This window comes from Pelodiscus sinensis, chromosome 14, assembly GCF_052426305.1.
Source record: "Pelodiscus sinensis isolate ZL-2025 chromosome 14, ASM5242630v1, whole genome shotgun sequence".
Taxonomy (NCBI): Eukaryota; Metazoa; Chordata; order Testudines; family Trionychidae; genus Pelodiscus; species Pelodiscus sinensis.
The window spans coordinates 7,069,397-7,084,066 of record NC_143065.1 but is presented as its reverse complement, the minus strand read 5'-3'; the positions used below and the strand labels follow the sequence as shown (position 1 = coordinate 7,084,066).

Sequence of the window (14,670 nt, the reverse complement as noted above, 5' to 3'; positions counted from 1 at the left end):
CTAAATAGGGATAAATCATAACTTGCTGGTGATGTAAGTATGCCGCTATGACAGCAAGCATCTTGGAAAATACTGTAGGCACCAATGACAGACCGAAGGGTAGGACATGGTACTGATAGTGGTCCAATCCGATCACAAAACATAGAAATCATCTGTGTGCTGAACATATAGTAATATGAAAGCAAGCATCTTGCAGGTAGAGGGCCGCGAACCAGTCCCCTTCCTCCAATGCTGGAATGATGGAAGCTAGTGTCACCATCTTGAAGCATTGCTTTTGTAAGTAACAATTCAGTTTACAAAAGGTCTAGAATAGGTCTCCATACACCCGTCTTTTTTGAAAGAAAATAGTAGGAATAGAATCCCCTGCCCTTGAACTGTTCTAGAACTTTCTCTACTGCTCCAATATCTAAGAGGTGAAGGACCTCCGTTCTGAGCAGGTCCTCATGAGAAGGGTTCCTGAAGAGGGATGGGGATGGTGGGACAGTGGGAGGTAGTGTTAGGAAGGGTATGGTGTAGCCTGATGACACAATCTCTAGGACCCAGCTATCTGATGTGATGGTAGCCCAGCAGTGATAATATGGTCTCAGGTGATGGTGGAAGACTGGAATAGACTGAGCATGGTGGCTGAACAATGGAAGGTGTTGCAAGCCCTCGACCTGGAAGTCAAACTTGCTGTTTGCCTGTATGCTGACTGGAGTTACAGTTATTTGGTTGAGGTCTCCACTTCTGTGGACACTGTCTTATTCTGGATTGATCAAATCCCCACTGCTACTATCTGGGATATGAAAAGTCTTGGTGCCGTTGGTTTGGTGGGGTGTACATACCCAAGGTACAAAGGGTGGTTCTTGAATCCTTACTGGAGTGCAAGACCTTGTCTTTCTTCCCTGAGAATAATTCTTCTTTATCAAAGGTCTTTGACTTTTGTCTGCAGTTCCCGAGGAACTACGGCAGCTTGCCCAGGAAGCTCTTCTCATGACTATGGAAGTTGCCATGGCCCATGCTCCTGTCTCAGCTATGTCCAAGGCTATTTGTACAGAGGTCCTTGATGAATCATACCCCTTTTGTATGATTGCTTTCAATATCGGTCTTTTTGAATCTGGTAAATGTTCTATAAGAGAAGTTAGTTTAGTATAATTGTTAAAATTATGGTTGGAGAGTTACGCGGTACAATTAGCTATTCTGAGGAGCAGGGTTGATGATGAGTATAGCTTATGCCCCAAGATGTCAAAGCGTTTACTCTCCTTATCCTTGGAATTATTTTTATATTGCGGAAGTTTTGATCTCTGCTGAGCTGCATCTACCACTAAAGAATTTGGTTGTGAGTGGGGAAAAAAGAAAGTCTGCGCCTTTGGATGGAATGAAATACTTTTTAACCGCCCATTTGTTAGTTGGGGTAATTGATGCTGGGGTCTGCCAGATCTCATCAGAATCCTCCATAATAGCCTCATCTATATGGACGATTATTTTTGCATGCTGGCAGGACTGAAGTTTTTAAGAAAATGATGTTGCTTCTCTTGGACCTGAGTGAGCTGTATTTCTTGCCTTACGGCCACCCTCTTAAAAAGCTCCTGGGATTGTCTGAGGTCATGCAGTGGCGATTGGTCCCCGGGGACAACGGCCTCATCCGGAGATGAGGAGGATTGGTCTGTTGGTGAGACATCTGGCTGTTGGTCGTCTGCCTCAGAGATCCAAAAGCTGGTGCACTGGTTGGGGTATGGAAGATGATGCTATAGGTTCAGGACCATGCGGTGGAGGAGAAGGTGAGTATCCTCATGTGGGCGGGTGTTCCTGGCAGCAGGAGTGTGAGTGGCTATAGTGTCGGTATTCCCATCTGTCGGGAGAGTGGTATCGTGGTGAACCGACACTCAACCTGCGTTCAAGATAGTAAGAATGAGGAGAAAGAAGTGGAGAATGGAGTGACCTAAAAGAGCCCTTCGAAGATGGGGGAGGTGATAAGGAGCTATCTCTCTGATATGGTCATCAAAGTGTAGGTGAGGGTGATGGAGCAGGTGAAAAAGTAAGTGGTTCTGGACTCAGATCCTGTGATCTGCGGGATTTATGAGTTGCCTTCCTTGATGCTGAGGCAGCACCATTCTCTTCTAGTGTAAAACATTCCAGCTCATATGTTACTATCAGTGCTGAATGCGCTGGTGCCATTGTCTGTATTATAACCGGTGCCAGTGTCTGCACTGTACCGGTACCAATGTTTGCACTGTACTTGGTGCCGGTGTCTGTAGGGTATGGATCAGTGCCGATGGCTGCACTGATTGGCCTGGTGCAGACTAGGTTATTGATGAGGAAGACGGTGCCGTCTCCTGCGGTGCCAAGGTTGGTGGTGCCAATTGTCTTGCCGGTGCCATACCTACCGGTGCTGTAGATCTTGTGTGCCGAGTTTTTGGCTCTGAGGCCATTTTGAGGTGCAGTTTCATGGCACCAGATGTTCCTAGCTTCTCTCTGGTACTGCTTCTACTTGTGGAGGCTGGTGGTAAAGAGCATGCTAGTGAAGCCCTTTTATGAGCAGGAGCAACTGTAGGAGAAGCTCTCCGTTTTTCTCCCCTCGGCAAGTCACAATGTGAGGGCTGCAGGGCCTTATCAAACAAGAACATCCTGAGCCTCATTTCCCTATCAAACTGCACTCTCAGTGTCAGTTTTGTGCAGTGTATGCACTTTTGAGGCACATGAGATTCACCCAGACATTTAATACAGTCTGAGTGACCGTTGGAGGCCGACACAGGTTCTTGGCATGTGATGCACTTTTTAAACCCTGGCAAACTCGGCATGGTTGAGGAGCCGGTTACTGCTGCTTAGATAGTGGACAAGCAGATTGTAGTTTACTTTTCTTTTGATTTATATAGTTCTGTTATATGTTCCTTTATTTTTTTTTTAATGTTTAACACAGAAAAGAAAAAAAATTAACAAAGTAACTATAGCTATACTATGACTTACAACAAGAATCTGACTGAACTATGTACCAAAATTAATGTAAAACAAAATTTTCTACTCTGACTAGAGTTGTTGAGGAGAGAGGTCTTGCTACATCTGTGACCTGGGGCAGCAAAGAAGGAACTGGTGGGAGCCGGACTGCGCGAGAGATCAGAAGGTGTGAACAGCGCAAGGCACATGCCACACATGTGCGGTCTTGCTGACCATTGCTCATGAAAACTCCAATCAGCGGCGCTGAGATGACCCAACACCTACAGTGGAGCACCCACAGGGACACTACTCAAAGAAGAAGTGTACAGTACTCAAAGGTAGTTGATCAAACATGTACAGATTCCTTGCAGGCCTTTTTAATTGCTCCCCAAAAGCAGGACATCTTGAAACAAAGCTAGCATTTTAACTATTTCAGGAAATAATTGGTCACTACTATACTAGATAAAAACAGAAATAGGTTCTTTAGAAATTAGAATAGACATGTAAACAATGGCTTAATTTTAAATGAGTACAACATCACCAATACACACCTCACGAACATCATTCTCTTTCATGATATGTCTTGTAATGTATCGGATAGACTCTATAGCTGCTTCCAAGGTATTCCTAGATGATTCTGATGCACTGATATTTCTAGTTTCTTCTTTCTGAGCAAAGTATCTATCTACATGACTTCTCATGCAAAGTAGCTTTGGAAGTTTATGAAGAAATATCTTGCGGACCCAAGGTGCCATAGCATTGTGAGTAGAAGAGGAACGATGATGAATATTAATAGCAAAAACAGTTATCACAATGGACAAGGTCACAAAAATCATAGTAAATACCAAGTACTCTCCAATAAGCGGTATAACTTTAGAAGATGATGGTATAATTTCTTCAATAACAAGAAGAAAAACAGTCAAAGACACTAGTACTGAAGTGCAGAGAGAAATTTTCTCACCTTCATTTGAAGGGAGATAAAAGACAAGGATAGTTAAAAATGAAAGTCCTATACATGGAATAATGAGAAACAGTGTGTAAAAAAGGGGCAATCGTCTAATTACAAATGAGTATGTAATAAATGGGTACCAGCAACATCCATCAGTTTTGTTTCCTTTGCTTCCTGTTGCAGTTACTATTTCCCATTCTCCATTATCAAAGAAGTCTCTCTTGTCAACATCATAATCTTCTAGAATTATATCAACTTGTGAGCCATCATAAGTCCAGGAACCAAATTTCATGGAGCAGTTTTGGAGGTCAAATGGAAAGAATGTAACATCTATGGTACACAAACTTTTGTAGTTTGCTGGTGGAGTCCAAGCAACAGTTCCATCATACTTTACAACTGCTTTTGTAGATGTTCCTTCAAAACGGCCATCTGTACTGAAACAAAAAATATGCATATTTGGTTATGTGATGATATATGTTACAACCAAATACTTTGTTAACATTTGCTAACATTACCATTCCAAAGTGTCACTTCAGATGCTTATCAATCTCAGATATTTAGCTTTACAGTGGAAATTTTGTACTTTTATCCTCAGATCTAGACTCTGTTTTTAAATTTAAAGTGCTTGTGGAAAAACAAAACATGTTTTGTGCAACGTTTTGGAACCACTTTAGTGCCTCAACAAGAAAAAGTCAAAACTGACTGTTGATAGAAATTACCCCTGCTTAATGGATGTACATATTGGGCTGTGTCTAAACTACATGCCTCTTTCGTCAGAGGCATGTAGATTAGACACATAGGCAAAGGCAAACGAAGCCGCAATTTAAATGATCGCGGCTTCATTTACATTTACATGGCTGCCGCACTGAGCTGACAAACAGCTGTTCATCTGTTTGTCGGCTCAGCGCGCTAGTCTGGTCGCTCCCCTGCCGACATCAAAGCCCTTTGTCGGCAGCCCCGTTATTCCTCATGGGATGAGGTTTACTGGGGCTGCCGACAAAGGGCTTTGATGTCGGCAGGGGAGCATCCAGACTAGCGCGCTGAGCGGACAAACAGCTGATCAGCTGTTTGTCGGCTCAGCGCGGCAGCCATGTAAATTTAAATGAAGCCGCAATCATTTAAATCGCGGCTTCATTTACCTTTGCCTAAACAACAAATTTACATGGCTCCGTCGACGGAGCCATGTAGTTTAGACGTACCCTTGGTGGGCTGATGAAAATTAATTTTACTTTAATTATGCATACAAAAAACCCCAAACAAAACACTTCATGCCTGCAAACTTTATTTTATAAATACAATAATAGATTTTTACTAAGAAGTCTACCAGTGTTTCACAGGCACTGTGTATGCAAAAACTTTCCTTCAAAATTCACTCTCTCCAAGTTCTATTACTTTTCTGCATAGCTGTATAAGAAAGGTATACTTGTATATCGTATGATGGTGTATATTGGCTGCCTCAACCAATATTAGTTTGTATTCAGAATGGTGTCCTTGTTCAGGTAGGACTTTTCAGTATAACTGAATGCATGTTTGTGCAGGACAGCTTACTACTTCTGACCTAGGTTCACTGTAAGCTGCATGCCTGCATGGCCATGCAGCTATTTTCTGAGCCCTGCTCAGAAGTTCAAAACTCCCGTGCAGGCAGGGAGCTCAGCTGACTGGTGGGAAGGTAAAGCATCTCTAAGCAGCAGCTAAACAGAGCTAGCTGCATGCTTGAACTGAAGAACTCCCAGAGCAAGAATGCACATGAGATAAGGAGAGACTAAATGGCTGTGGGGAGAGAGGGAGTTACTGAGTAATTAATTAATTAATTAGCTGGGGGGAGGAGTCAGAGGGGAGTGGAGTTTAGAGAGTCCTGTGTGCGAGGAGAGAGAGGGGAAGAGTCAGAAACCCAACAATCTCCTCAACCCAACTGGTCTGGGAAGGGAGGTAAGGGGCTTACTGCATGGGGTAGGTGGGGGACAGAGAGGGTCAGTGGGTGGGTGCTGGCTTTGGGGTGAGGTAGAGAGGAGGAGTTTGTTAATGCCGTGTCCTGGAGTGAGGTGGGGGAGGTGTGGATACTTTGTTTGTGCTGATCCTGTTCTTACTCCCAACTAGACTGCTGGTGCCTGCTAATCTGAGAAACTGGATTTTATCCCAGCCCCCAGCTGGGCTGGGGGGAGCAGATTGCATGGGGTAGGTGGGAGAAAGGAGTGAGTGGGTGCTGGCATTTGTGCAGTGAGGTGCAGGCAGGGGCAGTTTTTTGGGGATGTCCTCCTTAGTCACTTGCTGCAGTCTTCTCTGGCTGGTTGGGTTGCAGGGGTGGAAGAGTGGAGGGTGCAGGTTGCATGGTATGTGTGTGTGTGGCAGGACATTTGCATGATTACATTTCAAAAAAAGTGTACATATGTGTTAAAGGCTTACGGTAAGAAAAAAACAATTCTTTTATCAGAATTTTGAATGCTGCAGATATCTAAAACTCTGATCTTAATTCATTTTTAAAAAATATCTGTGTTACTAATTAATATATGGTATATTGTATTGCAATAAGGCCAAATCTTTGCTATGTGGTAGAGTTCTGGCTCTTATGAGTCAGAAGTAGCAAGTACTAAGTGTGATGTTAGTTGTTTTATTGGATGAAACCTTATTTGCAAGCTCTTTGAAACATGCATCTGCCTACAAACTCTGCAGCCATGTGTTAATTTGTTCTGGGGCTTCAGCTCTTGGAGTTGTGAGACACACAAAGTGAAAGTTTCAGACCAGGAGAACTTCTATCTATTTTTACAGCATGGATTCTAAACATTCTCCAGAGAAACTATATAAGCTTTAGTGAATGCCTTTTAATCTCCTTTGCAGTGTCAATAAATACTGTCATGTTCTCCTTGCAAATATTATTTCTAGATGACTCAGATTTGTTTAGCATCTTAAAACTGAGCTATGTGTGGATAATATGCATTTTGATGTTTACTAACTTGAGTTAGAAAGGATGAGGATACATATACTCCAAGGAGGTGTGGGTGTGTGTGGATAGATATATAGAGATAGGTGATGTCAGCGCATCACTCATGTTGCCCCACCTCCAGCTCTAGGTTGTTCCTCTGGCCCCACACTACCATCGGCTGGATCAAGCCCAGAACACACACCCCTGCCTTTCATGCTGACCAGCCTCTTCCCACCAGAGCCAGTGCATCCTCCTTGCTCCATGCTACTATCACTGCTGGCCACTCTGGCCTACCCTCTGGCCCCAGCCACTGACCAGCCTCTTCCTCTGCAGCCCTACCAGCCATAGCCCCTCCACATGCTGTACTTGCATTGCTACCAGCAGCCTTTCCCACTGGCTCTGTGCAGCGCTGCCCTTTTGAAATGCCACAGCAGCGTTTCAAAGGAGCAGCGCCGCACAGAGTCTGGGATCAGCTGTGGGGAGCTCATGGCTATTCAAAGGGGCAGTGCCACATGGATCATGTACCCCGGGCTCCATGCGGCACTGCCACTTCCCCTCCCCCCACCTTTGCTGCCTCTATCAGATAAAGGCAGCAAGTGGGGGGGGAAGCAACTAGTCGACTCGACTATCCAATAAGCATTTGCTTATTGGATAGTCAAATTAGTCAACTAGTCCTTAACATCCTTATCTCTATACATCATTTTTTTCCCCGTGGGACAAGAGTGATATCATCACGTCACTCTGCATCCCGCCTGCCTCTACCTTCCCTCCCCCCTGCCTCCTCCCTTTCCCCAGTGGTCAGGAGCCAGGACTGTCAGGTCGCAGCCTCGGCCCCACCTCCAGTGGCCGGGGAGAGCATGGGGCTTGGCAAGGCCTCAGCCTGGAACCCCCCTCGGTGGCCGGGGCAGAGCATGGGGCTGGTGTGGCCTCAGCCCTTCTCAGCAGCTGGGAAGTGAGGGGACAGGCCAGGGCTGCTACTCCTTGGCCTGGCCCTCCCTGGCAGATGGGGGGGAAAGGAAAGGCTTCCTCCCCCCAGACAGAGGGCGGTTGACGAGTGTAGTGAGCAAGGAGTGCAGCCCCCTAGTGTGTGTGTATGTGTGTGTGTACATATATGTACACACACACACACAAAGAATATATATATATATATATATATATATATATATAGTGTTTTTTGTTTGCATTGGTGGTGCACATCGACATCAATATTGGGTTACACATAAGAAATTTCAACCTGTCCAAGGATAGAAATTGTTAGAGGGAACACTGCTTCTGACTAGCCAATTGTTTCATATGAGGGAACTTTAAAAAAAAAATCCTAGAAAATTCCATAGAAAAAGGTAATGCTAGAAAAACATTAAGGTTGTAAAGCAAAGAGCTCAGAAGTCTAGGGATGACAAAAAATTGGTCCATTTATTTTTAACTCTGACATTTTATGAGTGTATAAGTCTAAATATGTGATCACACACTATTCTGCAGAACCCATGCTTTGTTCTTTTTGTAGAGCAAACAGTTAATGTGGCAGAGATAGATTCATTTAAAAAATCTTACTTGTCATACAACACAATATCTGGAATCCAGATTGACTCTGATGGGACACGAATAGATGTTATTCCAGAATAATCTTCAGGTTGCCACCTTAATTTTACATCTATCCATTCCTATAAATACATGATAAATGTTATAGTATCTGTAAAACTGACTTAAATCATGTAATATATAGACAGACAGCTTTTGGATGAAAACAGAATGGAAGTGCTGTAAAAGAGGAATCAGACTTTTTGCTTCCACATCTTGCATATTAAAATGAACATAGTGACCCAATTAGTCATTATCTACCTGATCCAATTTTTCTTTCAGTTTTAAGAGTCATTTAAATACACAGTACAGCTGTATGGAGTTTTAAAAAACATAAAAACCTCTAACAATGTAAATTAAAGCAGTCACAAAATAAGGAGGGGCTAACTTGAAAAAAAAGTTTGTTTTGGATTAGGAGCCAAAGTTTTGGAAACGTATCTAAAGATGATCTAAACTTGGGGTCAGAGCAGAAGAGCCCATTGTCGCATTAGACTGCCAGTGATTTCTGGATCCTTTAACACTAGAAATAATGTAACATAAAAAGAGGTTACTCAACCATGCAATAACTGACATTCTTTGAGATGAGTGTCCCTCTGGGTGCTCCACTCAGGTCAAGGTGCATCCTAGCACCTTTGAGCGGAGATTTTCTCTGCAGTACCCCTCTCCCCCTGCCCTAGGCCATGCATGGGCTTTGCCTGCCTGGCAAGCCATCAGAGTATAAATAGCATGCACAGGGTCCAGGCTCCTCAGTTCCTTCTCTACAATGGACGTGTGTCATATGCGAAGTAAAGGGGAAGAGGGAGGGTAGTGGAGCACCCACAAGGACACTCATCTCAAAGAACATCAGTTACTGCATAGGTGAGTAGCCTCCTCTTATTTGAGAGATGTCCCTGTAGGTGCTCCGCTCAGTGACTGTAAGCAGTGTCCCTTAGGATGGTAGGGGCTTTGGATCAGGCTGGACGGCTGTGGACAAAACAGCTCTGCCCATGTTAGTGTCAGCTGCAGTGTCCTGTAACAGAGATTAGTGTTGTGCAAATGTGGGTTATCATGTCCATGTGTCTGCCTTGCATAGCTCGACATGGAGAACATTGCATAGGAAGGCAGTAGCCATGCAGACAGAAGGTATAAAATGTATTCTGATGGAGTCAGGAGGCTGGATTTGTTTGAGCTGGTAGCACAGGAGTATGCAGTCAGATATCCATTTAGAGAGTCTCTGTTTGGAGATGGCATTTCCCTGAGATTGTGGTGCGGTGGAGACAAAGAGCATAGGAGTCCTTCTGAATGGTTTAGTTCTATTTAGATAGATCGTGCCCTATGTATGTCTAGTGTGCATGGCAGACTCAAAGCCATTGGTATGTGGTTTCGGGAAGAATGTTGGTAAGTAAATAGGTTCATTTAGATGGAGGGAAGAATTCACTTTGGGCAGAAATTTAGGGTGCGTGCAAAGCATGACTTTATCTTGAAAGAAGGTGGTATATGAAGGGTCTGCCTCCGAGTTCTCCCTCCCTTTTGGCAGAGGTGATTGTGACCAGGAAGGCTGTTTTCATGGAGAGGTGTAAGAGAGAGCATGTGGCCAAAGGCTCAAAGGGTTTGTGCATGAGTGCATTAAGGATCAAGATGTAGATCCCAGGGATGCGTTGGTGGTCTGATATCTGGGTATGCCTGGATGCCCTTCATAAATATTTTAGTGATTGGATGTGCAAATATTGTGTCATTATCTACCTTTGTGTGAAAAGTGGTAATGACAGCGGTATGAACCTTGATAGAGTTAGTAGAGAGGCCTGTGGATTTAAGTTCCAGTAAATAATCAAGGATTGAGTGAAGAGGTGCAGAGGTTGGGGAGGTATGTTTTTGCGTGAACCAAGCAGCATACCTCTTCCAGTTTTGGAGGTAGGCAATGTGTGTGGTTAGTGTCCTGCTGTGCATAAAGATTATGTGTACTGGTTCTGAGCACACTAGCTGTTCATGAGAAAACCATTGAGTAGCCAGGCTCTGTAGTGGAGACAGTTTATGTTGGGGTGAAGAGTCTGGCTATGGCATTGAGATAGGAGATTTGACTGAAGTGGGAGAGGGATGGGGGGATTGGTCAACGTTCCCATCAGAAACGGATATCATGGTTGCCTGGGCTATGCTGGTGCTATAAAGATGACATGTGAATTGTCTGTTCTGATCTTCTGTATTACCCTGTTGAATATGGGTGGGAAGGCATAAAAAAACCCATGATGGTAAATGTGAGCAAAAAGGCATCCCCCCTGGAGTGGGATCCCAGACCTGGTATGGAACAGAACTCTGGGCATTTTTTGTTCTGGGCTGTTGCAAATAGGTCGAATTGGGGAAACCCCCAGCATTGAAAAATGGTGTGTAGGACAGAATTGTCCAACTTTCGCTCATGTTGTATGGGGAAGCAATGATTGAGTTTGCCCACTGTGGTGTTTTGGATACCAGGTAGGCATGCGGCGGATATGGTGGTGATGTGTTTGAGGCACCAATTCCAGAGTTTGATGGCCTCTGTGTAGAGAGAGTGGAAATGAGCTCCACCCTGCCTGTTCACATAGAACATGCATGCTACAATGTCTGTCATGATCCTTATATTGCGGCCTCTGATGATAGAGAGGAAGTGGAGGCAGGTGTAGCTTATAGCTCTGAGCTCAAGGAGGTTGATATGGAAGGTGGTTTTGGAAGTGGACTATAGTCCCTGCATTGTGGTTTCTCCTATGTGTGCTCCCCATCCTGTGAGGGATGCATCTGTTGTGATGGTGATTGTGGGGTGTTCTTGTTGGAATGAAACCCCTTTACATATGTGTAGTGGGATGGCCCCCCACAGTAGTGAGTCTTTGACTGTAGATGGCATTGTGAAGTATTTGAGGAGCTTGTGCCATTTTGGATTGTATATTGAAGCTAGTTAGGATTGAAGGCATCTCACGTGCAGGCAGGCATTGGGGATAAGGTGGAGGCTGCCACTTGTCCCAGTAGTTGGAGGCAGTTGTGAGCTGGGACCTGCGGGCTGATGTGAATGGTGTGTACAAGACTGCAGATTGCTCTGAATCTTTCCTGTTGCAGAGAGGCTCAGCCAGTAGTGGATTCAAGAAAGGTAGCTATGAAGTGGATTTGTTGGGTAGGTGTCAATGTTGACTTGTCTCTGTTTATCTGTAGGCCCAACTTTTGAAAACACTGCATCATCACTGATGCTGTATGAAGAGCGTGAGAATGGGTTGGAGACTTCAGCAGACAACTGTCCAGATATGAGAAGATTATCAGGTCATGCTTTCTTAAATATGCAGTTACCACTGCCAGTAGCTTTGAAAACTCTCGTGGTGCTGTGGAAAGACCAAAGGGAAGGACAGTGTATTGATAAAATGTAAATCTGAGGAAGCATCTATGTGCTGGATGGAGGGCAAGAGCTGAAAACCAATTTCCGAGCACCAGTGCTGGAATTATAGTGGAAAAAGTGACCATCCTGAATTTTTGTTTTTGTATATATTTCTTCAAACCCCAGAGGTCTAAAATGGGTCACCATCCCATTTTTATTTTGTGGAAAGAAATAACATGAATAAAACCCTTTCCCTCTATGTTGAGTAGGCACTGGCTCTATGGCTACGAGGTGGATAAGGTGTTGCGTCTCTGAATGGAGAAATAGCATGTGAGAAGGGTCCCTGAAGAGGGACAGAGGGGGTGGTGCTTGGGAGGTGCAGATGTGAATGGAATGGTATATCCGGATTGAATGATCGCCAGGACCCAAAGGACTGAAGTGATAGCTTCCCAGTTATGGAATGGTTGTAAACAGAAGGTGAAGGATGGGTTGGTCGCTGGAAGTAGATTGTTTTCAATACTCTGGACTGTTGCCTCAGATTTGCTTATTGGAGACTGCAAATTGGATCACCCCAGAAGATGGAGGCAACATCTCTGGGCTCTGGGACTCTGGCATTGTTGGTAATGAGTATCATACTGTTGATGCTGTGCTTGGTGTGAAAAATAGGGGTACTGCTATTGTTGGTATGGCTGATACATGTATTGTTTCTTCTTTAGCATAGGTGTTTGTATGCCCAAGGATCTCAGGGTTGCTTGAGTGTCCTTCATGGAGTGGAAGACCTTACTGGTGTTGGCAGCAAAGAGCTTGTGCCCATCAAATGAAAGATCCTATATTGCAGTGTGGATTTCCCTTGGGAAGGAGGAAGATGAGAGCCAGGATGCGTGATGCATGACAACTGCTGTGGCTATGGACCTGGAGTCCATGTCCGCGATCTCTAGTGTGGCTTAGAGCACTGCGCGGGATATTAACTGGCCTTCAGAGACCAGTGCCTGCAATTGTTGTTTCTTGTCTTGAGGCATGTCATTAATAAAAATGTGTATTTTGGAGTAGTTTCTATGGTCTTATTTCACTAATAGCACAATGTAATTGGCCACACTTAATTGCAAGGGGGAGGAGAAGTATACATTCCGCACAAATGCCACCATCCTTTTATTATTTTTGTTAGATGAAGTTGTAACCCATGCACCTAATAGGGAGCTATCTTTTAAGAGACCCCTGTGGGGGAGGTAGGAGTGAACTGAGTGTTACTGTTGCTGGGCAGATTTAGCACTCCACACCCAGAAGCTTCTGGAGCTGGGTGTGGTAATTTGGGATCAGACTCCAGGAGCAACCAGGCATGGCACCTGCTTTTCTAAGGGCCTTGTGCCCTGTTAGAGCTAGGAGAAGCTGAGTCAGAAGCAGAAAGCAGCAGGGCCGGCTTTAGGAAGTGTGGGGCCCAATTTGAACAACTTCGATAGGGGCTGGGGCCGTGGCAGGACTGGAGCCGGCGGGGCGGGGCCTGGCTCCGCCGAGCGCCGCAGCCAGCTCCTGGGGACACTCAGCCAGAGCCAAGTTGCCGCAGCCCTTTAAAATCATCCAGGCCACGTCACGCCAGTGTCCTGGTGTCTGCTGGTGCTCCGCCTCCTCGCACCACAGCTGCACACAGGCAACCCGGCGCTGAGAATCGCCGCAGTTTCCCCTCCCCGGCAGCGCTCTGCTCCTCCGCCGACCGGTGGACTGGATGTGGCTGCGCCGCCCGTAGTGCGGGCTTTGGCCAGTCCGTCACAACCGCCCAACCGGCCAGTCCACCCCTGCACTCGCCAGCTGGCAAAATCTACTCACCATAGGCGAGCAGGCGAGTGCATTTGTTGAGCCGTGTGTGTGTGTGTGTGTGTGTGTGTGGTGTGTGTGTGTGTGTGTGTGTATATATTGTTTATACTGGTGGTGCACATCCACAGACTACCTCAATACTGGTGTTGCACATAAGAAAATTCAACCTGCCCAAAGATAGAGAATGTTAGAGGGAACACTGCTGATGGACCGCAGGCTGTCCACTGCTAATTTAGAGGCAAAAGACAGGACAGTAGGTTCAGGGCAGTGCAACTCCATGGACAGTGTTAATTATAGCAGCTCTTGCATTCAAAGCAGCACAACCTAGCGACTAGCATCAATAAAATACCGGGACAGTGTGGCCTAATGGCTATAGAAGAGCCCGCAAGTGCCCAGGGATGGGAAAAGCCACCAGGAGGTGGCTGGGCCTACTCGATTTTCACTGGATCCCAACCTAGGGTTTTAACAGTGATACAGAGGTCCGTCACTGGGTCAGGAAATTCTACTGAAATATGTTGACTTCACTTGGGTGGGAGCTACCACTCACTTAGCCTCCCTGGGTCACTTCCTACCACACTTCCAGAAATGGGTCTGAGGGGCAGGACTTTCACCACACTGAATGTGGGGTTAACCCTTTCTTCTCCAGTGCATGGTGTGCATGCCCAGTCACATGGACCAGCTTCTGTTGGTGAAAGATACAAACTTTTAAACTACAGACACTTCTTTTTCTAGTCAGAAGGCAAAAAGAATAGCTCTGTGTAGCTCAAAAGTTTATACTTTTCAACCTCAGAAGTTGGTCCAGTAAGAGATATTATATTACCTACATTGTCGCTCTCATATCCTGGCACTAATCTAACTCCAACAATGCAGAAAACAAGTAAGTATACATGGGAGTGATTGTGGGAAAGAGGAAAACTGTGAAAGTTCTACAAACATAATTTAGTAAGTCGCATTTTCACTGCAGATAGGGGGCCCTACATTTTTCTTAAAGTCAATGAAGGTGCAAAGAAGAGTTAGAGGACTGAAGATGGTAACTGGATGAAAGGAATCCATGCTTTTAAAATATTTTGTACAATTTAAGGGTAACTCAGTGATAAATACATGTAAAGATACTAACTGCCTCAAAGTTTAGTTCTAGGTTCTGATTATAATAACTTGAGGGCACTTCTTGCCTATGAGATAATACCTATA

At 45.0% G+C, this 14,670-nt stretch overlaps 1 protein-coding gene and 1 long non-coding RNA gene across 10 annotated transcripts in view; one reads left to right on the top strand and one right to left on the bottom strand.

Annotated features, from left to right (window-relative positions):
- Positions 1–12,804, top strand: part of LOC142818357 (uncharacterized) — a 60,334-nt gene extending 47,530 nt beyond the window's left edge. For 7 of the 8 annotated variants that reach the window (XR_012895844.2, XR_012895839.2, XR_012895842.2 and 4 more), the window contains 2 exons: positions 3,011–3,251; positions 11,514–12,804. This is a non-coding gene — a long non-coding RNA (uncharacterized LOC142818357). The remainder of the gene's footprint in view (positions 1–3,010; positions 3,252–11,513) is intronic. The other variant, XR_016350645.1, reaches the window with a different exon arrangement.
- Positions 1–14,670, bottom strand: part of CHRNA5 (cholinergic receptor nicotinic alpha 5 subunit) — a 59,537-nt gene that overhangs the window by 22,392 nt on the left and 22,475 nt on the right. For both annotated transcript variants that reach the window (XM_075897598.2, XM_075897599.2), the window contains 2 exons: positions 8,334–8,443; positions 3,465–4,296 (listed from right to left, as the gene is read on the bottom strand). In XM_075897598.2, coding sequence (XP_075753713.2) covers positions 3,465–4,296; positions 8,334–8,443 — 942 coding nt within the window. The remainder of the gene's footprint in view (positions 1–3,464; positions 4,297–8,333; positions 8,444–14,670) is intronic.